The sequence below is a fragment of the Nerophis lumbriciformis genome, linkage group LG10 (assembly GCF_033978685.3).
Source record: "Nerophis lumbriciformis linkage group LG10, RoL_Nlum_v2.1, whole genome shotgun sequence".
Taxonomy (NCBI): Eukaryota; Metazoa; Chordata; class Actinopteri; order Syngnathiformes; family Syngnathidae; genus Nerophis; species Nerophis lumbriciformis.
The window spans coordinates 23,692,201-23,717,010 of record NC_084557.2 but is presented as its reverse complement, the minus strand read 5'-3'; the positions used below and the strand labels follow the sequence as shown (position 1 = coordinate 23,717,010).

At 38.8% G+C, this 24,810-nt stretch overlaps 1 protein-coding gene across 4 annotated transcripts in view; it reads left to right on the top strand.

Annotated features, from left to right (window-relative positions):
* Positions 1-23,090, top strand: part of LOC133612519 (GTPase HRas) — a 52,818-nt gene extending 29,728 nt beyond the window's left edge. For all 4 annotated transcript variants that reach the window (XM_061969986.2, XM_061969987.2, XM_061969989.2 and 1 more), the window contains 4 exons: positions 15,732-15,910; positions 17,000-17,159; positions 18,224-18,348; positions 20,996-23,090. In XM_061969986.2, the coding sequence (XP_061825970.1) occupies positions 15,732-15,910; positions 17,000-17,159; positions 18,224-18,343 (459 nt within the window). In that variant the 3' untranslated portion in view covers positions 18,344-18,348; positions 20,996-23,090. The remainder of the gene's footprint in view (positions 1-15,731; positions 15,911-16,999; positions 17,160-18,223; positions 18,349-20,995) is intronic.
* The last annotated feature ends 1,720 nt before the right edge of the window (positions 23,091-24,810 follow it).

Sequence of the window (24,810 nt, the reverse complement as noted above, 5' to 3'; positions counted from 1 at the left end):
GGCAGCCTGCCACATTCTATTACATTAAGGGGAAACACTGGTGTGCACAATTGGCGTCTTGGCCACTGTCCCGATTAAATACAGCAACAGAACATACATATCTCACATACCTGTCTTTCTTTGTGTGTTAGCTTGAAAAAATTCAAATCTGATCTTTTGGGTTGTCAAGTTGTGCAATTAAAAGCTGAACAGTGTGTCAAGGACAAAGAATAAAGTGCACTGTAAGTCTATCATGCGTGTTAAATTAGCGAGGCAAATTCGCCCATGGTTTTCTACAAAAGTAGTGGTAGAGTAAGTGGTCTTGTACGTGCTCTTCCTTCTTTAAAAGTAACGGTAATTCAGTACAGTATGAGTAATTTCGAAATATTAGCTTAGGCCTACTTACTGTAGTACTGCGTAGTTATCTGGACGGTTAGCCTGAAGACGGCGCTTTAAGTTGGTTGTATTTATACCGTAGAAAATCGAGCCACAGGGTTTGCAACGCGTCTTGTTGTCAACTGCGGCAAAGGTGAACTGCGTCCATATGTTATTTTTCTTCCAGGTGTAAAAGACATATTGTATTTAGGCGTGTAACAGGACAGTTGGGATGTAGCGTTATGAAAATTTCAAAACACGGTTATTGTGATCAAAATTATCACGGTTAACATTAATGCCATGGTATTGTTGAATGTGCTCAAAAAGGAATTATACACACACTGAAAACTTTGGACCAAGTATTTCTTTAACCCTAAATAGACACACTGTTAGAAAACCCCCTATTTTGCATGTTTTTTGTGTTTCTTATGCTTCACTGATAGTGTTTTAGTCTGTTTTATATGTTTTAATGGCTAAATGTTTATTATTTTAAATACTGTTGTGTACTGTGGCCTATTAATACTTAAGTCAAAAGTGCGTAACAAATAAAATCTATTACAATTATGTCAGGCGTTGTGTTGTACTTTGTAAAACACCTCCGTCTCTCCCTCTGAGGACTGCTCGATCATCATAATTCAGTCCTAAAAAAGCACAGCTAGTAGGTTCAAAGTACACAATTGAATACTGTATCTTAGTTGCTCTGACAGCAATGTGTTTATATAAATTTATATTTGGGTATGTTGTTTTTTAATGGGGAAATACCTTAATGTCTCTATTTTTCAAGCTAGCCACTTGGCGCCAGTCACTCTGAGTGCAGTTATCAATCTTGGTTTTTCGATCATTTTCATTTAAAAGGGTAATATTAACCTTAGGGATTTTTGCCGTGGTCATCATTATTACCGTTGATCGTTACACCCCTAAAATCCAGTCTTGTTTTCCCAGTAAAAACACCTGCCTGAAGACGTAGTTAAATGTGATTGGATTTTGTCTGTCAACATTTTTGTCTTGTTTTTATTTGTCAACTAAATTGTCAATTAATTGTGTCATTGTTTTAGTCAACGTGCATTTGTTGTAATTAGTTATTTTACTATTTTAGTCAGTGGAAAACAGGTTGTTGACGATAACTAAGATGGAAATTTTTAGTCAACAAAATTGACACGTAGGGCCTGGTCCCAGTTAAGGTGACTGCAACTCTATTGTAAATTTAAAAAGTGCAGTGGTACCTTGGTTTTCACAACTTGGCTTAGGCTTTTTAGATTTTTCACCAAAAGTTTATCTCGGTTTTCATAAACTGTCTTGTTTAGTGATGCTGATAAACATTTTTGATCTCCAACCCGACCAGATCCGATTTCGAGTCCTGATCCAATACTTGGACAATAGATTATAGAACTCAAAATGTTACATAGCAAGTAACTAGAGGAAACATAATCATTTTTTATAAGGCTTATCTGAAGTGTATAGTTTGCTAATATTGTTGTAAATCAGACCGCGTTAGATTTGTGGTATTGAATGATACATAAAACATTTTTAACACAATAAAGTAGCTAGTGCAATTTTTCCTGACATCGCAAACAAAGATTTAAGGGCATTGACCATGTCTGGTGTAGGCTCACTGGTGACTGACGAGGTACACTCGGCCATAGGGATGATGTTTGATAAGAAATTATCGAATCCTCTTATCGAACCGATTCCTTATCGATTCTGTTATCGAATCCAGATAGGTTCTTGTATATGGAAGAAAAAAAACAATATTTGGTTAAAAAAAAAGCTCACTTTTATTTTATAAGAAAAAATTAAATAAAATAAATAAATAAACATTGACTGTTGTTACCCCCCTAATAAAATAAAAAAATAAAAAATATATATATATTGACTGTTGTTACCCAAAGGATTTTTAGTGGGATTTTTCAGAAAAACTAATACATACAGTAACACAAAAACAACCTGTTTCTGTGATCACTATAGGTGTATAAATAATAATATAGTGTTGAATAAAATCAGTCCCTTGGGCACAAAACTGAAAATAATACAGCGCTCCAAATAGTGCACTTCTGCTGCTATTGGAACATACTAACTACACACTATGACACTAAGAACGCCACAGTCATCAATCAACAATTCTTCCAAAAAATTAGCATGTCTGCTTTTTCAGGATCAAGTCTGATCCGCTTTTCGCTAATCGTGTCACCAACGGTGGAAAAAACACATTCACTTGATGTGGAACTAGCTTTGACACACAGATAGGTTTGACGACATCCTCTTCCAGTCTGCATCTAAACCTTCTGGGGTCCATCAGTGTGGCCTCCTCCAGGAATGACTGCACGTCTTTGTCCTGGAGGTAAAATGAGGGACAGACACAGCTTAGAATTAGGGGGGAAATTAGCTGAATGTGAAGACTAGGGTGTCTGTTATTAAGTCTTTAGCATTAGTATGTGGAATTAAATGATGGAATAGATTAAGTAATGAAGTTAAACATTGTACTGATATGATCCACTTTAAGAGGTTTTTCAAATTAATAGTGCTTACAAAGTACAAAGAAAAATTATGAGAAATACTTTCAACCTTATTGAAAATAAGATATTCTTCATCTCAGTATATTAATAATGACTGAATTAATTAATTACATATTACAAAACTGTTGTAAATACTAATTCACAGATGTTATTTTATTATGCTAAGGTCAGTAAATGATGTATATATTTGTAAACGCTCTGAAGTGGGAAAGGGGTAGGATTAAATACGCTTTACTTCTCCCTACTCCTTTTCAAACATGATGTAAAGTGAAATGATATGAAACTGTGATGTGTTATGCTGTAAGTGTGTTCATGCACGAAATAAACTAAAGAAAGAAAGAAAGCACTAGTTTATTATACAGACCTGCAAACTCTGGAGTGGTGTAGGCTACAAGATACCATTAACGTTATCAGACACATACAAAAAGGCTAACGTTAATGTTACCGTTAGCCACTGACTATGCTTAGGTAACGTTAGTCTAGCTAACATTACTGCAGTCCTGGTTGACATAAGAGGTAACCTTATTTTAGCCTAAAGGCTACAATTGAGCAAATATGGAAATTAACCGGCAACAGTTAACGTTAGTTACTCACCGTGATGGAAGTGGGGCTACAGGTTGAAGCACAGGAAGAGGGGCGTACTTCGTCATCTCTGTCGCTGCTTCTCCACGTGTCGAAGACACGACACGGTTCTCGAACGTTCAGGTTATGTGCAGCCTGAAAATGTTTCAACATGCTTGTTGTACTTCCCCCCCCTTACATGAGAGCGAAGCCTGGCAATAATTGCATATTTCTGTTTCCTCGTCGTATTTTTTTGTAAAATGAAGCCATGCCTTGAGGCATTTTTTCCGGTCCATTATTTTTGCTGCTTGTGTGACATCACAGGAAATGACGTAGCTCAGTCATTAGACTGAGCTACGTCATTTCCTGTGATGTCCCACAGGGCATTTCCTGTGGGACGGGATTCGTTCCCAGGGATTCAAATAAAGAACTAACTCTTTTTCTTTACTATAGTGGCCTCAAAAACAGGAACCAGTTCTCAAAATGGGATTCGAGTCCATGAAATCGGTTCTTTTCTTATCGAACAACCGGGAGAACCGGTTTCGAACATCATCCCAACTCGGCCACAGCGACTTCAGAGAAAGACAAATCCAGGGTTTGTGCTGTGGCAACACGGTTCTTCTTCCGACTACGCTTGTCGAGGGCAGCCCTATGGTTGCTTTCAAAGGAGGAGACTGACTGGTGAACTGTATGTCGCCAAATCCCTTGGTCAGTGACAAGAGCTGACTTCTGTCGAAGGTCGATGTGGCAGGTACGTAGACAGGGATTTATTCAGTGAGTCTTTGTACATCTTCATTGGTGCTCCTCTGTCACTGTGCCCGGTGGAGAGTTCACTATAGAGGATGATCTTGGGTAGGCGGTGATCCTCAATTCTGGAGACGTGCCCTGCCCCAGTGTACTGTAGCTGTGTTTTCATAAGTATGGCCTCGACACTGGTGATCCCCACTAGTTGAAGCACCTCAACATTTGTGACCCAGTCGCTCCAGTGGATATTGAGGATGGAAAAGAGACACCTTCGGTGGAAAGAGTTGAAGGGTGACCCCTGACTCGGAGCCATACAGGAGGGTGCACACTGCTCTTTGTGGCTTTCTTCAGGTGCTAGTTGTTTCAGACACGACAGTGGAGTCTAACGTAAGCACCACTTTGCTTGGCTAGTCTGTTGTCCACCTCTTTGTCGATTGTTGATGGTGCACCCCAGGTAGGCGAACTGTTGGACTGCCTTAAGTTCAATCTCGCCAATTGTAATGTGGGGGCCGGCTGGTGGAGAACCTCTGTCTTCTTCAGGCTGACTTCGAAACCGAAAATCTGGGATGCCTTTGCCTAGCAGGATGTTACATGTTGCAGGGCAGTCTCTGTGGGTTACGAGGGCAGAATCGTCAGCAAAGAGTAACTACCAAATCAGTTGCTCTAGGGTAGGGGTCCCCAAATGTATGTATGTATGTATATGTATGTATGTATGTATATGAGGGGTGTAAAAATGTATCGGTACAAACCGATAACTGATTTTAAATTTGGAGATATGAATACATCGTTTGGCGAGCCTCTGGATCAATCTATATGTAGTATAGATCGGTCGATTGGAATGTCATGAATTGGTTGATTGTAGATCTGATACAAAATAATGGCCGCTCAAATCTTGCGAGACTTCTGTGATGACGTAGTACGAGAGTACCGTTCTCATTTGTGACAGTGACAGAGCAACATAGCCGACAGCACCAAAAGAGTTTACAAACTATGCACCCCGAATATTAAATCTAAAGTGTGGTACACATTTGGATTTGGTTTATGTAAAGAATAGTCAGTTGGATAAAAGTATGGCAAGACAAGAGGACACTGATTTGAAAGACTTTCAGCTCCAACTTGGCCACATCTCTGCGAAGTAATCACAACATCTACTACACTGTTCATTGTGCTAAAGACCTCACTCAGTGCTCCCAAGTCTGAGAGTCACGCAATTTAACCCTTTGTCACGCCACAATTGATATTTCTCACGCTTATATTTCCCCCTCTATTACTTTATATTTATTTTTTTGTTATAAACGTGTTTCCTTGCGGCCTGCAATAGTTCGAGTAATTCAGATTGACTTACTGAAAGAACCAATCACAGACAAATCCATAAATTATTGTCCCTCAAAACCAGCCAGCCACGGAAGGCACCACGCAATGTAACCCAAAAAGAAGCAAAGTAAGGCGGGTCTTTGCGTCTTTATATTTCACACACACACGTCAATGCAGTGTTGTCAACTTGGTGACTTCCTCGCTAAATCTAGAATCTTTCCAAATCCTCTACGTGACTTTATTTCTCAAAAGCGACGAGCGACAAATCAGGCTTTTTTTTTTGGTGGTTGGAGACATTAAAACATGTAACACTCGAATGTCCTCAAAGTACAAGTGGCGCTGCTGTGAGCCTTTCCTCACAGGCGGTCCCTTGTCTACTGAATGTCTGCTCTTAGACATCTTGTACTGAAAACAAGTTTTGTTGTACTTTTAAATGCAATCACAATGAAGTCCATTGCATTCTTGTCAGAGTAGAGAGGAGACGCACACCCACTCTGTGCAAAGCTGCCGCTGTTTCTGCCTTGGTTGAGATGTAGTTGTTTCATCACTGTCACGCTTTAAATGAGTCATACCAAAGACTATAAAAATGGGACCCATTACCTCCCTGCTTGGCACTCAGCATCAAGGGTTGGAATTGGGGGTTAAATCACCAAAATGATTCCCGGGCGCGGCCACCGCTGCTGCCCACTGCTCCCCTCACCTCCCAGGGGGTGATCAAGGGTGATGGGTCAAATGCAGAGAATAATCTCGCCACACCTAGTGTGTGTGTGACAATCATTGGTACTTTAACTTTAACTTTAACTTTAAAACAAACACATCGTTCTTGTAAATGAGCCAGTCAATAGATTTGGTTCGTTTGTGAATATCTCAAACTTTCAGTATTTTAATCAAAATTGATACTCTAACATTTAACAATATATCCATCCATCCATCCATTTTCTACCGCTTATTCCCTTTGCGGTCGCGGGGGGCGCTGGAGCCTATCTCAGCTACAATCGGGCGGAAGGCGGGGTACACCCTGGACAAGTCGCCACCTCATCGCAGGGCCAACACAGATAGACAATATATAACAAACAAAAATACAACTAAACTAAGAATAAACAGAAGAATATTCATTTACAGTTCTAATCATCCTTTGCATTTTTTAACTCACACATCTTTTCTTTAAGTTGATTGCAATGCCTTGAAGTTGACAGTTGTATTATTTGCGAATAATTAATACAGGAACATACCTGCCAACTACTCCGGTTTTCCCGTAATTAGTACGGTTTTCATCAACCTATTCCGGGTTACGGTTGCAGTGATAAAAAATACGGTTTTTCATTAATTAAATTTTTTTTTTTTTTTAAAGTTTTATTCACGAAATCGCGTAACAACAATCACAATCAACACTGCTTCCCGTAACTTCCTATCGAGCCATTCCGAATGCCTTGCGCGAGGCTATTTATAGCACCGCTGCCAAGCACGAGGCACCAGTTGCCCATTGTTTCCAAACGAGCGAACGATCATGGAATCAGCCGGAGAAAAATCGCAAACGAGTCTTAAACCGAAAAGAAAACTGCAGTCATTCCGTGAAGAATATTCAAAAGCCTATCCGGGAATAATTATCCGTTCCAAAAGGGTGAAAACTACGCGAATTGCACCTTGTGCAGACAAGATTTTTCGATCGGACACGGAGGAATTAGTGATGTAAAAGACCACGTTGGGACAAAAAAACACAAGTCTAATGCCGTTGCTAAATTTGGATTTTAGCCACAAAAAGGTAATGACACCAATGTTATCTATTGGAATTGTTTAGTACTGTTATACTGTTAAAAGTGTTTATACTATTTATGCTTTCAAGTCCAAGTTGAAGAAATCTTGTTAAATGTTGACCGCATAACTACCAAAATACAGAAGTATGTCCTTAATATTTTTGCAGTGCTATTTCTGTTGAAAAGTTAAAATGATTACATTAGAGATGTGATGTGCCACTTTTCAAGTGTCTGATGGCTTAAATTAATTTTCATTAATTTTTCATATTTTGAATTCTTTTGAAAGGCTTACAAAAAACTACATTTGAATTGTAATTCCATGCTATTGACAGGACTATTAATTTTAATGAAGTTAGCTTACCATGTTTACAGTATGATAATTGTGATAGAAATGTGAATTTTAGGCACAGAATATTTTTTACAATTGAACAAGGCAGTAGATTATACAAGCTTGGACAGAAAGTTAATCATGACACCAATTTTTTTTTTAATGGAATTGTTTAGTACTGTTTTACCATTTGTTTACTGTAAAAAGTGTTTATACTGTTTATACTTTCAATTAACAAATTGAAGTCTTGTGAAAGGTTGACAGGATAACTGGCATTAACTGTCAAAATAATTTCAAACTATTGAAGTTAGCTTACAGAATAAACATGTCAATCAACCCATATGATTTTTGCTGTAATATTTTTGTTTTGAAAAGTCACTGTGACTGATAGAAAAGTGATGGTTTTAGCAACATTTTAACCTGTCTGAATGCAATCAATCATTTTGCGTCGGGGGGCGAAGAAGCCCCCCTGAACCCCCCACCAGGACTTTGTCCTGGACCTACCGGGGCCTGCGGCCCCTGGACCCTGGCTACTAGGTTTTTCTGATTTCGAAAGTTGGCAGGTATGCAGGAACCACCTGTTTTGTATGTGTCTATTTGAAAACTGACACTTCGTCACTGAGTGCAGTTGGTCTGAGGTTGAGCACTAGTCGTTATTCAATGAGGATATTGCACATCTAGTTTGCACCCTTCGATGAGGTATGAGGTATGTGGCAAGGTAAAAATATTAGTGGCGTGTCATTTATTCCACTTTAATGTATGTGGTGCTTTTATTTAATGAAACATTACACGTTATAGCATAAAGACAATAACCTTACTGAGAGATCTCCTTCATAAATAAAGCACTATTGAAATGTTGCCAGTCATTATAGTGAAACAAATATCTCACCTTTCTTTTGGTCACTGTAGTTTTCATAGTGATGAAAGTTGGAGACCTGCTTTATCATAAAGCTGCACACTAAATTTGGTTTGTTTTAAGTTAAGCAGGACAGACTCCTGTTAAAAGAAATATGTTTATTTTCATTCCGTCAAACTAAGCAGGAAATATTTCTATTTAAGGCAAGAAAAACAAAAATGTTGACTTAGTGCTTACTGTACGTGTTGTCGCTAGGTTTTGAGCAACTCAATGACGTATGTAGTTCAGTAAAACAGCTAGAAAACTTCATGACATCATAGCTACAAAATTGCATTTGTATCCAAATATTAGGGTATTTTCTTTTGCGAATGTTATTCATGCAAGCAAATATTAACCTTTGATTACTGTAATCATTATTAATCACATATCTTAAATATGATTAATCAGAGTTAAACATGTAATCAATTGACAGTCATATATATATATATATATATATATATATATATATATATATATGCACTGTCTGTGCGTGTGTGTGATAATTGTCCTGGAAATTATTAAAATGATCAAAATATAGCAAATATAAATGTTCATAACAATATGTAATATATTCAATGTTACTACATCATATATAGACTTGCAGTGTGTATATAAAACATTGCTGGAGGGTTTTGAAGTTGTTTTAGAGGGCTTTGAATGCTACAATGGTGACTCCCATTACCCACATCTTTCAAGCGTTTTTTATCATCTTTAAAATCGTAAAAAAAATCTCTCATGATTGTGAACGATAGGCAAAATTCCAAAACAAAGTGCAGTTCCCCTTTAACCGACAAAATTAAGACTGACGTGGTGAAGCTATATTTTCATTTGCACTTACATTTTATTGACAGTTTATTTGAGAAACATTATATATTTTATTTACATCCCTTTTCCTCTAGTCCTGCAGTGATAATGCTTGGAAGAAACCTACCGGTTGTTCATTTTCTGCCATGGTGGTAATATTTTAGAAGCGGCTTCTAGACGATGCACTTGTTACAGCTTGCAGTCAAGCACACACCTCCTGCATGTGTGTAAGTTAAAGTTAAAGTACCAATGATTGTCACACACACTAGGTGTGGTGAAATTTGTCCTCTGCATTCAACCCATTCCCTTGTTCACCCCCTTGGAGGTGAGGGAAGCAGCGGGCAGCAGCGGTGGCTGCGCCCGGGAATCTTTTTTGATGATTTAACCCCCAATTCCAACTCTTAATGCTGAGTGCCAAGCAGGGAGGTAATGGGTCCCATTTCTATAGTCTTTGGTATGACTTCGCCAGGGTTTGAACTCACGACCTACCAATCTCAAGGCGGACACTCTAACCACAAGGCCACTTAACAAGGAATATGGAAATGCAGTTGAGTCCACCTGAGCGTGCATCCCTTTTGAAGTAAGTTTTCATGTGTTACAGTACTGTCGTTAGCATGTTAACAATGGGAGACAGTTGTGGTAGAGATTGGCTGGGCTCCGCAGCTTATCAGCTGATCACCACTCCGGTAATAAAGGCAAATATCGGTCTTCGATCATGGTATTGAGATCGGGACATAGCTTGTCTTGTTTTTAGTATGATTTAATCATATGTTGATAACTCAGTCACTGTGCTGTTATTTATTGAGTACGACTGCAAAATAATTACAAACCATAGAGCCAAATAAAGTTGTGAATTGTAGTAATCGCTCAACCAAAGACAACGAGAGAATTCGATTTTCCAAAGTGTCACAGAACGCACCACACTGCTTCGCTAAGTATACTGTACAGTAGCAATATACTTTTAAGGGTGATATTGTGCTTACCGGCTGTCTTCCGTAGTTTTGTAGAGGGCCCTAGTCTCGCACTGTTACCTTGATAGCAAAGATGGACTGGAAAGTTCCTCACGCTAAAGACTTGCAACAAAGCACTACTTGCGGTCTGTCACTTTAAATGTACCCAGCATGCTCAGATTACCTCAAAGATTAGTTCCACCTTGTATTATCTGCTGATGTCAAGGGAGAAGGGGTGACAGGCAGTTTGCCAGAACACGTAAGATTGCATGTAAGTACGAAAAGCTGGGGAGTCACAACAGTGTGACGTTTTGTGTGATTGCATAAGTTGACAGTCGTGTGAGCACTCAGCCGTTGTCTGTGCATACTTGGATATAACATGAGTGCCAACATTTTGATAAATAAGGTGAGAAACACCATTGAATTCAAGAAATAACTTGTAGCAAAGTAACAAGGTAGTGTTTGTGGGGCTTGCCCTCCCTCTCATATTTCTTTTGCTCCTCATCATCAAAAATCTTCAATAAAGTTAAAAATGATGTTAAATGTTCCTATATCCATTTTATGTATTTTATATGTACAAAAGTTAAAGTAAAATATAAGGATTCTCTATAAATTGTGTTTTGGGGTTTTTGTTTATTCAATTGAATTTACATTATTTGCTTTTGGGCATTTTTCAGTGTTCATATGATTACGTTTTCAAAGGACCCTTTAAAAAAGGTTTTATAAAAAAGAAAATAACTTTTCTTTGTTTTTCCTTCTTTTTTCTTCACTTTCTCTTTTTCTCACCACGCCTGCCTCTGGCCAGACAATGTCCTTTTTGTGTATTTGCATTCCTGGCTCCCATGCTCTAATAAACAAAGGGAAGGCGCTCCCATGTTTTTGTGGCTGCACATTGGAGGGTTCAATACTGACTGATGTGGTGTTTGTATGACCTGAAAGTAGAAAATGAATTTTATCACAGATATCACCGTGCTGAATCCAGTGGTTTGTTGCCTTCCATACATTTTGCAAATTCCAAGTAGAATTACATTACATAATCTACAATAAAAAAAAAATTCTGTAGAGTTTATGTAACATTCTAACATTTAATCAAAGTTTGAAATTGCTATTCATTTTTAATATTTTTGCATTTAAAAAAAACCTTCTTTACTGCAGTCACGTTTTACATTTTCACACAAGTGTAAAAAGAAGTTTAAAAACTCCACCTATTGTATGGAGGCACTAAATTCACTTATTCTTCTGTTGGTAGCCGTTTTTAAAATCCACAATAATATGAATACACGTCTAGAGTCTCACGAGACTACTTTATTGCTGTATTTTTCAAGCACTTTTTTTGGTGAAATTCTTTTACTATCAAAAAGAGCCATTCTGCCCCATCTTCCGCTAAAGAAAAATAATATGAATAAATAAATGATAACAAAACATAACAGGTTGTATACTTTAAAACAGGTGTGCCAAATTTGGCCCGCCGAGTCGTTTCGCTTGGCCTCTCAAAGGGTGGCATACCAAATGTAATTCCTATTCATGCTGACCTCTTTCAAGCTAGTTGCCATCTTTCCATTATTCATACTTAAAATCGCTGTTTGACTCGAGGCCCAAACTCAAAAAGTTTGGGCAACCTTGCTTTCAAAGTTCTTAAAGTATTATTTAGTTTTACAGACAAAGAAATCTGTCTTTGCAGAATTAAAATTTATTTTCATTTTCACATTGCGGTATTGCAGTTTCAAAATCCTCACAATAATGCAGTGACGTGTGACTGAGTCAAACAAAAACTTGATGAGTGTAGGTTTTTTCTGGCATTTTTGCATTAGCCAGTCTGAAAATAAACTGTATCCCTCATATCCTCTGCGCAGCGCGGGACCAACAAGGTTGGGGGGCGTGGAAGGCCGTAAAGGGGAGAAAAGGAGGAAATATTCAGGAAAAGTGTGTTCGTAGTAGATAAGAGGAATTTCCTAATCTTATCAGAATCCATCAATAACTTTTTGAGTTATGTTGCTAACAAACAAGACAAACAAACCCTGGTAAAGACATAACCTCTGTGGTGTAGATAATAAAGTCTGCGTACTGCAAAGCAAAGCAGCATCTTCGTCTTGAGCGTTTCAAAGGTGACACCGCCATGGAGGGGAAGCGCCAGTGGTAGCACCGACACTGCACACTTGAAAATCAATTTAAATCCAGCGGAGCTAAATATCAATTTTTGAGGTATTTTCATTATTTAAAGGTGCCATATGTAATAATTTTATGTCAAGCCATCATTAAATGGCCCTGATATGTCAAACGGCATTAATAAATCATGTTCTTTTTTAATACCTTTATAACTGATAATGGTAGTTCAGCCGGGATATGCTCATTTCAAAATTAGATTTACAGCCCCGAAATATTGTTATTGTTTTCATTTCGATGCCCCGCCCTCCACTGTTTGACCAATTATAAAGTCAGTGAGTGTGTTATATCCAGGCTGCCAGTTACGCACCGTCCTCTTCGTCGAGCTACTGCCACTGGTAAAGTTACTAAACATGTCAGACCTTAGTAAATCTAAAAGGCGTCGATTCTCAACTTATTCATGACAAAGCCCGGAACAAAACGAGGATTTGTATCGGGGATGAAAGATGGAGACGATTGAAGGCGGAGAAGATGTTTTCATCTGACGCCAAACTTGCTAATTTCCTCCTCGATAGGTAAGTCAGGGATTTACGTTTTCTTATTACTTGTAATAAATGGAAATGGACATTTTTGTCCAATACAGTCTATGATCGTGTCTAACAAAGCTAGTATGTTCAGGCAACGAATGCTTAGCATGCTAGCCCGGTCAATGACACATCAACATAGAGGGTAACGGAGGAAATACAGTATATGCCCGACCTGTATGTCGATCATACTTGCCAACCCTCCCGATTTTCCCGGGAGACTCCCGAATTTCAGTGCCCCTTCTGAAAATCTCCCGGGGCAACCATTCTCCAGAATTTCTCCCGTTTTCCACCCTGACAACAACATTGGGGGCATGCCTTAAAGGCACTGCCTTCAGCGTCCTCTCTCACCTGAAAAGGAGACTATTATATACGTCTCCGTTATCCATAGGTTTATCTATAACCCATAAAGTAGGCAGGCACGGAGCTACTTCTCAGCGTGTGTTTATTCCAGCCGGGACGTTAATACACTGACACACAACATCCGGATTCCCATCATGCATTGCTACAAAACTATGGCAAGTAGTAATGTCCAAAAACATAACAGAGACGAAGCAGAATAACGAAGAAGAGACATGGCGACGACGAGTAAGAAGAAGAAGTACGCTTGCAAGTTCCAAAATCATTGGAAAAAATAATTTGAGTTCATCCAGGACAGCTCGAAAGGGAAGGGGTATGCTGCCTGCAAATTTTGTAGATCAGACTTCTCCATTGAACATAGTGGCCGAACGCATATACTCATTCATGAACGGATTATATATACATAAGAAATACTAGAAAATATATACTCCTCCTCCCCAAATAAAACCTATGTGGATATGGGTAGTGTCAGTGCCTATTTCGTTCTCAGTATGCTGATACGCTGAGGAAATTCGTTCCAACATTAGCACGACTAATTGCGATTTCTGCATCAGGTACATATGGGGTGGTATTTGCTTGGCACAATATAATGCATTACTTGTAATGATTTTCTACTTTGTGTATTGATATTGTAGTAGGCTATATTATTTATGCGTAACGTGGGTTGGCTCATAGAATTGCACTCTGCACAGAAAGATGGTGATGTGCGTACATGGAAGAGAATGCCGTGCTTCAGGTTGGATGCAACATGGAGTTATGCTGAACGAATTGTGGCGATAATTTTACTGTTGGCTTTGGCTTGCCATCAAAGTAGGCCTATGCGATATATAATGTATTATATGTTATTATATATAATTAATTTGATGGTGGTCCGTGCGGTCAAACTAGACATTTTAGCAGGATAATGCCAACAATCCGTCCCGACTCTTGACGAAAATATTGCCACGTAACTTAGCAAATACATTTGCATAATTACTTAGTAAACCATCTTGCAAGAAGCATAAACAAGAGAAACCTACAGCGTAGGACTCGTCGATTGCCATTTGAAGTTCCTTGGAGTAGGATTTGGATTTGGCTGTGTATCTGGCAACCTCAGTCATGGAGAATGGTAGGGTACTACAGAATTGTGACCTTGATTGCAGTACCATTTCTGGCCACATTACTACATATGGCACCTTTTAAAGTTAAATTGTCAGTTAACTTTTCAAAGAAACAGCATTTTCCAATCTGATATTTAAAAAAATGTCTATTGCAGAAGAACTGCTTATTAGAAAAAAATATTGTTTTAGACTTGTTGTACTGGATGTCACTTCATAAACACTTAACTTTAAGGTTTTTTTTTATGTTTGCTTGAAACAGTGGACGTTTCTGCACAATAGATTGTCCTTAAATATGCATGTTTGTTGCATTAAATATGATTAGCACATGTGGGCATTATGTTTGTTTTCAACAGTGTGTTCATCCTAAACATTCTAGCCACTTCCTTTTACACACTATGGCATTTTTACAAAATAATTTTTATTTTGGACACTTCCACAATAATATTGTACTTTGGCCTTAATACTGTGACAATATGTACCGTAAGATTTTGATATCGTTACATCCCTAGCATACTGTATATTGATGATTAGCTTACCACTGAGGTTGCACACCCAAGAAGCCGACATTTCTTACGTGCACATTCCAGCTCCATTTTCCCTGCCTTCCTCGCGCTCATCCAATCACCAATCAGGACACATTCATGGCCTTAGTCGGAAATTATACAACCCGTACTAAGGCGTTAAGAAGAAATCTCAGCAGAGAGCCACACCAATGAGGCTGAAAAGTCCCGGGTGTAGGACACCTGCCTTAGAAACAATGTCATCTAATTTTCCTATTAGCATATCGTATTGAGGCAGTGGTGCTGCTGCTGTGACATGATGCCATTTCCATAATCACCAGTGGTAATGGTGTGGCTATGTATGTGTGTAGTGTGCATATGTATGTTTATATTTACAATTTATGTATATACAAGTTCATTACGTTTGTACAAAGAGTGAACAGGTAGTTCTAGCTCAGAGTAATTTATGATTTAAAGAAAAGGGGTGGGATTAAATAAGAGTAAACTTCTTCTCACTCCTTTTCAAAGATGTAAAAAAAAAAAAAAAAAAAAAGTCCATTGCTCATTTTGTTTATTTTTTTCGTTTTTTATTCTCCATTGTTTTCATTTTGTTATAATGGCTGATAAGGCTATAGCACTGTATTGGATCAGGCTTGCTCTTGTTTTTTTTTTCATATTTGAAATAAAAATATATCATATCAAACCAAATCAAATATGATATATTTTAATTGGTAAAAGGCATTTTGTGTTTTTTGGAAAATAAATCCTCTTTGTCTGTCTAAATCAGCAATGTGCTTGGAGCAAGTATGTACTTAGATTTTTCGTGTACCTGGTATCTTTGCTTCAGCGCATCTCATATATGTGCAGGACTCGTACAGGAAACAGGTTGTGATTGACGGAGAGACCTGCCTGCTGGACATCCTGGACACTGCAGGCCAGGAGGAGTACAGCGCCATGAGGGACCAGTACATGAGGACGGGGGAGGGGTTCCTGTGTGTGTTCGCCATCAACAACACCAAGTCCTTTGAGGACATTCATCAATACAGGTGTGGAAAAATAAAAATAATGAGTTAATTATGACATTGATTTTTTTTAATGAGTGTGTGTGCACACTTTTGCATTGATTTTTTGAATGAGTCTGCACCCAATTCGTATATGCAGTGTGTTGAGAGTCTAGAGAGAGAGAGAGAGAGAGAGAGAGATAGAGAGAGAGGCTGTGTTTCCATTATGTGTGTGCCAGCTCTCTGCAGTGGTAGGGTGATGTCATGCTGTAGCATTTAACACGGCTAAAGAAAGCTTAGCCCCCAACTGGAGGATTACAGCCACTGCCAATGACATCGATCCTGACTCAATTAAGGTAGCCAGTGATGGTACTCCCAAGGACAAGGAAAGAGAAAGAGTTCCTTACAAGGCTTTTGATCTAAGATACATCAAATAAACAAGGCAGCTCATATCCATTCAGATTGTCAAAGTAAACATTTACGTGGCTAAACTATTAGTTTTGACCAATCTATTGCCGGATTTTAGTAATGTAACTTGTTCATTTGTAGGTTAATGCATCACTGTTGCGTCACAATAATTGTATATAATTTATGTTGTATTTGACATTGTATGTGAATTTATTTTATTTCTGTGCAACGCTTTCCTCATTTGGCTTATAACAGGGCAATAGTCTGAGGCTGGTAAACACCATTAATGGTGTTGGTGACAGATGGGTAGGCTTTAAACGGGGTGGATGTGTCCTGCTGCACTGTGGCTTTAGGAGAAGGAACTAACAGATTGATCGGACCCCCTCCTTTGAGTTACTTCCTTCTGGCCACTGTAGAAATGAGGTAATGCTCTTTGCCGCCTGCCTGTCGTCCATCTCCATCCCTCCCTCACTCCGAGCTAGTGTCCGCCTTCTTTCAGCAGTGCAGCACACACCCCTACACAAGCGATACTGGATCCTCCTCAGGGTCCTAGAACTCCCTGGGTGGTTGGCTCTCCAGTGGTGTAGCTGCTGTCTTTAATGAGGCAGTAAGGCTCTCTGACAAGGGAAATGGCACTTTGATTAAACATTGCATCTTTGGGGCAGTTTGGAAAACAGCTTAAGAATCTTAATGATCAGTTATGGATCCATGTTGTTTTGTGTGCAGAGAGCAAATCAAACGAGTGAAGGACTCAGATGATGTTCCCATGGTGCTTGTGGGCAACAAATGTGACCTCCCTGCACGCACGGTGGATACAAGGCAAGCCCAGGAACTTGCCCGCTCCTACGGCATCCCCTACATCGAAACCTCCGCCAAGACACGGCAGGTACATAGTGGACAATAAGCTTTAACCAACAGTTAGTCAAACCATTTTGAAAGTACAATATAACCAATACCAGCAACTGTTGATTGTTCAACTGTCAGTATGCATGCACTGACCCCTGATTCAATTTTTGGTCCGATTTAAAACAAACTATAGTCCGTTTTTTTCTGCTAGTAGCTAGGGTAAAAATATATATATTTTTGGGTCCATAACACCAAATGCACACCTACACTGTGCTGCACCTTTCTGTAGTCATCAAGTTTAGCCTTAGAGAGTGGAGACATTCTATCTTTTTTTGAATGTTTCAAGCACTCAAACTGTTAAAATCTCAGCAATATATTGTTTTGTGTTGCTGAAATGGTTTTACAGTGTTGCAGGCAGTGACTCATAACCAGCAGAAACAGAAACGCATTTGAAAAGGTCTCATAAGTAGTGATTGGTGCGCAGCCGGCATCTCTGACTCACTGTACCACGTTATGTGCAGCCACATACAGCAGCCTCACCTTTACACAACATCACAGAACCAGCAGGAGGTCTGTCGTGCTATCACACATGTAAGGGCATGCAAAAATCAAGTGATGGCCGTTTTTTTTCTCACTTAGTATGATATTTGGATGAAAAGTATTTAAGATGATTGTCATGGTAACATTGACACAGCTTTGCTGTCCCTGAGAGGATGTGCTCATTATCCCAAAGTGAAGGGGCTCTGTAGATTCTCATCACTTTTATGTTTTCCTGGTGTTCGCTAGCCTGGTTTTTAAATGTTGTAATAAAACCATACAGTATGACTTGAAATATATGTTCATACAATGGCCATGAAAGGTCTCAGAATTCTTACAGAAATTGTAGAATTAGAATTGTGCAACTGTGCAAGATATCCATTTGTGAGCGATGGATCCATCATGCAATCTGTGTGTGTGTGTGTGTGTGTGTGTGTGTGTGTGTGTGTGTGTGTGTGTGTGTGTGTGTGTGTGTGTGTGTGTGTGTGTGTGTGTGTGTGTGTGTGTGTGTGTGTGTGTGTGTGTGTGTGTGTGTGTGTGTGTGTGTGTCTCTCTCTCTCCACACAGGGAGTTGAGGATGCCTTCTACACACTGGTCAGGGAAATTAGACAGCATAAGCTAAGGAAGCTGAACCCACCCGACGAGAGTGGTCAGGACTGTATGAGCTGTCGCTGTGTGGTATCGTGATGAAGGTGAGACTCCTTTGACTGCTACTTTATGAAATGAAAAGTTCCCTAGAGCCTCTGATGTCCAATGTCCCAAAACTTTAGACATCATGCATATTGCAAACCTTGTTATTTCGCTTTTTGTGTCTAGTCTACACAAGGGGCAATAAGAGAAAAACGTTAACTTTAGGGATGTCGACTGATATTACCGGCCAATGTTGCTATATAATCGGATCATGCCGGTATCAAATTTTCTGCTGATATTTATTTGTTACAAACACAAGTAAAAGTTTATCTTCTGCGTCAGACATATTGAATGCCGTCACTGAAAATTACGCTTCTAACTTTTTATGTCTTTACCAATTCAGCCTGCATTAATACGGTAGTTAGTTAGTTTATTATTTCTTCGGTCAGTGGTCAACAAAATAAACAAACAGTTTTACATAAACAAACAGTTGTACATTCATAAATTGAAAATGTTGCAGACCGAAAGAGTTTAGGCTGAAGTTGAACACTTATTGCACCTAACCCTATAAACAATGTCAAATATAAGATGAACTTCCAAAAATTATGAAATTTCCTTTGCACAAAATATTATAAATACACTTTGTACACAACATAAACAAATACATATTAATGTGTTAAAGCTGCACGTTTATGACCAAAATAATGATCAATATTATTATTATCAATATTAAAATCATGATTATTCATTATGTTAGGTAAAACATAGGGCCTGATCTTCTAAGGACCAAATACCACATGCTAAACAGTGTGTGCAAACTATTAGTGGGCTTGTTGCGTGTGATCTACTAAGACTGCGTGTACAATTGATAACAAGTGCAAAAGTGGTGCAGACAGCCTTATTTAAATGAGGGTTTTGCATGTACTACGCGACTTTCACAATGGAGACACACATTTACTGCACATTTATGTTATCACCTGTGGCGTTTTGATATATTTTGAAAAATACAGCAACCATTATGTACCACTTTTTCTGGGCATCTTAGAAGCGATCCAGAACCCACTTTTTTTGCGTGCTGAAGGTGCATGCTGGAAGATGCTGGCACTAACTGCGAGCAAGTGTTGGATTGTTCTAGCCACAAGAAAATGCATATTGCGAGAAATGTTTTCCAAATTTATGAAAAAACGGAAAAAAACACTGCAGCAGACACCAAAAATGCATCAATTGAATGAGTTTTAGTCAGCCACTTAAGTCATCTAACAGCTATAAAATTAGAAAAGAATATTGCTGAATAGTCATTATGTCTAATATTAACATTTTTCACAGTCCAAATATGTTGACAAGCATATGTAGGACAACGCTGTTCATCAGTCTGGTGTCAGCATTGTCAGTCAGTACACACCACGTAAAGGGCAGGTCAATCTATAAAATGGTAGTGGTCGACGCCAAGGCTAATATTAGTATATGATCCATACTAGAATAATTAGATCAATATTTCTATTTTCTCAAAATATTTTTTTTGTTTTTGTTAATGTTTACAAACTCAGGCTAAGTCCCTGGGCACAGGAGGACTTTGATGGGAAAAAGGATTTCAATGAATAATAGACAGTATTTTTTTATTTATTGTGTACTATTGACTTTGTTTTATTCAAACAATTGTATTAACTACAAGAGTATAAGGAATTAGTATGAATATTGTGATGATATGGTTGAACTGTCAATAGTACTCACCATAAGTGCATTTGTAAATGTACAGTTAAAACATGTGATCGGTATTGGAATTGATATCGGCTGATCTCACTCATGGATGGATAATCGGTATTGCCAGCATAAATTCCTGATAGAAACATCCCTAACTAAAAGTGGACTTATTTGCAAAACCATTGGTACATGTTTTTGTGTATATGAGATCTGCATAAGTCCTGAAAATTTGAAATCCAACCATGAAGGCATTGTGAAGATATTTATTAAAAAATCTTGCCTTCCTTCATACTTCCACTAAACGAGACGATTGGAATTTGCCCAACTTGTGACATTTTTACAATTAGCAGATATCGCCATATATGGTAGAGAGTCTGCCATTGTAGTCTAACACTGTAGTCTATAAGTTCCTTCTTTTTCTCTATAGTCTTGTTGTGGGGCTGAGTGGCTCATACGTGCACATGGATCCTTGGCTGTTGCCATCTGTAATAAAAAAGTAGGACATAGTTTTAACTTATCTGTCAGTAGACTCGATTTGGAAGCGCTAAAAACTAAAACATGGCTGACGGGGAGAAGACGTGGTCGACGGGGACCCACGTAAATAAGACGGCACATCCTGAAGAGACGGTCAAAAAGAGGCTTGAAGATGGTCTTTAAAACATAATGTATGCCAAATGTTGACCAAACAACCACCATTACATGTTATTTAGACAATAAGGAAGTGTTTAAAATGTAGAAAAAAATCAATATATGACCCTTTTAAACCAATACAGTCAATAATGATAAATAATATAATATAATAATATGGTGACGACAACAATTCCGTTAATTCCAAAGGAAAATTGTACAAAATAATTGTGGGTTGATAAGTTTCCTGGAATTACCTTTGAGGTTTCACTGTAACTCTGCAATGTAAAACATTAAAACTGGTGTGCTCATATTTCAGTTTGACAAGTACAAATCAAAACACTCACACCGTCCTGTTACGCTGTCATTTTTATCCCCCAGCTTACCTTCACAGCCTGGAAAGAAATGCCATACAGCACAAGAAGCCACCGCATGGACTTGAAAATAGGAAGAGAAAAACTGAATGAAAAGATAGAGGAATCGATCCGCTGTCTAAACCAGAGCCCTTTTTATAGAAAAGATGATTTTGACTGTTGCCAATGTGGCTACCTGAACAAGCTTGGCCTGCCCCACCTTTTTGTTGTGGTCCACATGGACTAATGAGCAACACCACTAAAGACATAGGTCAACCCAAGCATGGTGTCGTTCGGTAGCTAACTTATTGTTTTCAGTCTCAACACTGGTCCAACAAGGGCTGCATCGGGACCACACCTCATCTTGAAATGCTCATTCCACTTGTGCCCTGTTTTTTCTCACTGGGCCTGGATTGGCATTGGACATTGATTTCCTGGCTTGCCACACACATAACCCACTTTGGGGGAGAAAAAAAAAAAAGAACATGTAACTACCTCCCTTTAAAGGTAGAGGCAGACCTGGGAATTTGTAGAATTTGATGTTATGGTTTTAACTGTTAGCTTTGCTGTAAAAAAAAAAAAATGTATTTTGGTTTTGAACTGGAACGTATTTTGTGGGTGGATGATCAGTAAATACCTGAGCACCATGTGCTCAGGTATTTTTCATGATTGGTGAATGATGAAAAAGAGATTGGCATTTTGGTTCTGAATGCAGATGCCTTACATTATTTGCTAAGCGTTGTCTTTATGAAATAGTAATAATAATATTAATAATAATACAAGTTATGACACATGTGAACATGGGTGCTGGTGCAGTGGGTTCTTGTCTAATTGAAAATGCACTGGGAGGCTACAGTGCAATTGCACAGTGACTACAGGTGAATATGATAGGAGCAACATGCTATGCTTGCACAATTACACAGTTTTAAATAGAATTAACCTTTATTTTGAAAGCGACCGCAATATGTGCGACAGTTATTTCACGTGTCAAAGTCTTTACAAAAAAACAAAAAAAACAATTGCAGAGTGTAACACACTACACGCCTCAGAATGCTCAAAATTCCCACACACATTACTACCCTCAAACTGTCCTAACTGTGTGTATACTGTACATGTGTGGCGTTCATGTGTGATTGGTGCTGGTTGTGGGGTTGCATAGCTTTTTTTCCGCAATGCTTGTTCTCCCTAATACTGTATTTGTTTGTTACCTTGATAGAATTACTGCTCAGATCTGTCCATAGCGCTGTATATACAGTAAGCAGTGAGCACCTCCTTTATGTGTGCCACTCCAGAAAAAAGGAAGCATGTTAAGTTTAGCCACACGCTGTACAGGATTTGTTGGGTAAAATACAACAAACCCAAGTCCTGCTAAATGTAACAAATAACCACCAAAAGCCTAACTGCATCACTCTTGCTCAATTTAGATGTCCTTAAGTGACTGTTTCCTTTTGATTATGTAAAAGTACTAGTTAATTCCCTGCAGAAGTGACCTGTTTAAGCATATTTCAAATTCTAATCCACCCCATTTTGTACATTTTTAGCCACTAAAAGTGATCAACCTCGCTACTGTGTGTAGGCTGAATAATTTTTAACTACTGTTCATTCTTTGTTTGACGGATGTGAACTGTGAATGTGTATTTAGATATCATTTCAATGACACTGTGTTTAAAATGTCCAATAGATGTGGGAGGACCTGGTTCCACTCCATCCACCTTATACTGAAACATGTTTATGGAAAACGGTGTGACATGTACTAATTAATAATTGAATGCTTGTTGTCTACAGCTGTCAATCTTTATATACCACCTCCACAGCAGTTTCACAAATCTATGCATACATTTCCATCGTCTCTGAATGTCATGTAATGTTACCGCATGGATACTTAGCCAGTAAAGCCCAAGTAAAAAAGTCCAAAAAGACTACACGCCTCTAGCGGTTTGGACTCCAGTCACGGTTCCAATAGTTCCAAGGGCTCCTTTCTCCCTTGAATGAAAGTGTGTTTGGAATTTGTGAAAATGTTTAGCTATTTAAGATGTATGTACTCTTTAAAAACAACAGAAAAGATAAATGTATTGCAGGGCAGAAATAAAAAGATGTTGAGAGAAAAGTGTGTTTGTCCCATCACTAATATACTATGCCCTATATGCACTCTGCTGCCATCTACAGGACAGAGCATGAACATGTGTAAAGGACAAGATCAATTTATTGCAGCCTGCAGTGTAAATTGCAATAAAATAGAATAATATTTTCCAGTTCAATACATTTACTGTGGTAGCACTTTATTGCATGACTAAAATGAACACAAGCAAGTAAAGCTGGGATGATGTTTCAATGATCAGCCATCCAAGTAGTAGACTGAACGGAAACACACTAACTGAAAAAAAGCATTTACATGTTGCCAATTAGCAGAAATGGAATATGTATTTATAAAAAAAATGTCAACTTGTTTTTTGGTGATTTTCTGCCTCTTGAGCTAAAAAATTAAAAAAATCCAGGTTCAGATGAGAGGACCCTTAGTCATATGACAACATGGGTGGTGTGGACCACTGTAACTATGCATATAATTTTATATAGAATAACATATTTTTAATTTTTACTGCATACCCACTATAGTATTAATTCTAAGCTATGGTACAACAAGGAAGCATGTTCCCTTCTTTCTAATGCAGAGGAAAGTATTGCAATTGTATGTTTTGCCCTTGCAACCTTGATTTTGGCACCTCTCTACCATCTGTAGCAGGGGGTGTCCAAAGTGTGGCCCACGACACATTCTCCAGGCAAACTAAACACCCGGGGTTGGAACATTTCACCAAAAAGTTGAGGTTAAAAAATGGGACCTGAAATGTATGTGGTCTTTCATCATTTCTATGAATCCTGTAAAGATGAAAATGTCTCCAAATTATTATTTTTTTAAATTTCAGAATTAAATTTGTTTGGCAAATAATAATACAAACACAATTTAAATATCAAAGGGTTAGATTAGGCAATACAGGTTTATTTTCGAGCACAACTAGTGTGTGTACATTTATGAGAAGGTGAGTAAATCCTGAATACAAATAAAATTGTTATAAAATAATCATGATTCATTTAATTTGCTTTGTTACCTATAACACAAAGCTAAGATTAATGTTTTGTTCAGATAGTTTAGCATATATTGACCTTTTATTGTACAGGTTTTGGTATCGGTCATGTACAGAATGTATCTAATTGGCCCCCAGATCCTTGAATTTTTTTCTGTATGCAGCCCATCCATCCATCTTCTTCCGCTTATCCGAGGTCGAGTCGCGGGGTAGCAGCCTAAGCAGGGAAGCCCAGACTTCCCTCTCCCCAGCCACTTCGTCCAGCTCTTCCCGGGGGATCCCGAGGCGTTCCCAGGCGAGCCGGGAGACATAGTCATCCCAACGTGTCCTGGGTCTTCCCCGTGGCCTCCTACCGGTCGGACGTGCCCTAAACACCTCCCTAGGGAGGCGTTCGGGTGGCATCCTGACCAGATGCCCGAACCACCTCATCTGGCTCCTCTCGATGTGGAGGAGCAGCGGCTTTACTTGATGGCAGAGCTTCTCACCCTATCTCTAAGGGAGAGCAACGCCACCCGGCGGAGGAAACTCATTTCGGCCGCTTGTACCCGTGGTCTTGTCCTTTCGGTCATAACCCAAAGCTCATGACCATAGGTGAGAATGGGAACGTAGATCGACCGGTAAATTGAGAGCTTTGCCTTCCGGCTCAGCTCCTTCTTCACCACAACGGATCGATACAGCGTCCGCATTACTGAATACGCCGCACCGATCTGCCTGTCGATCTCACGATCAACTCTTCCCTCACTCGTGAACAAGACTTGTATGC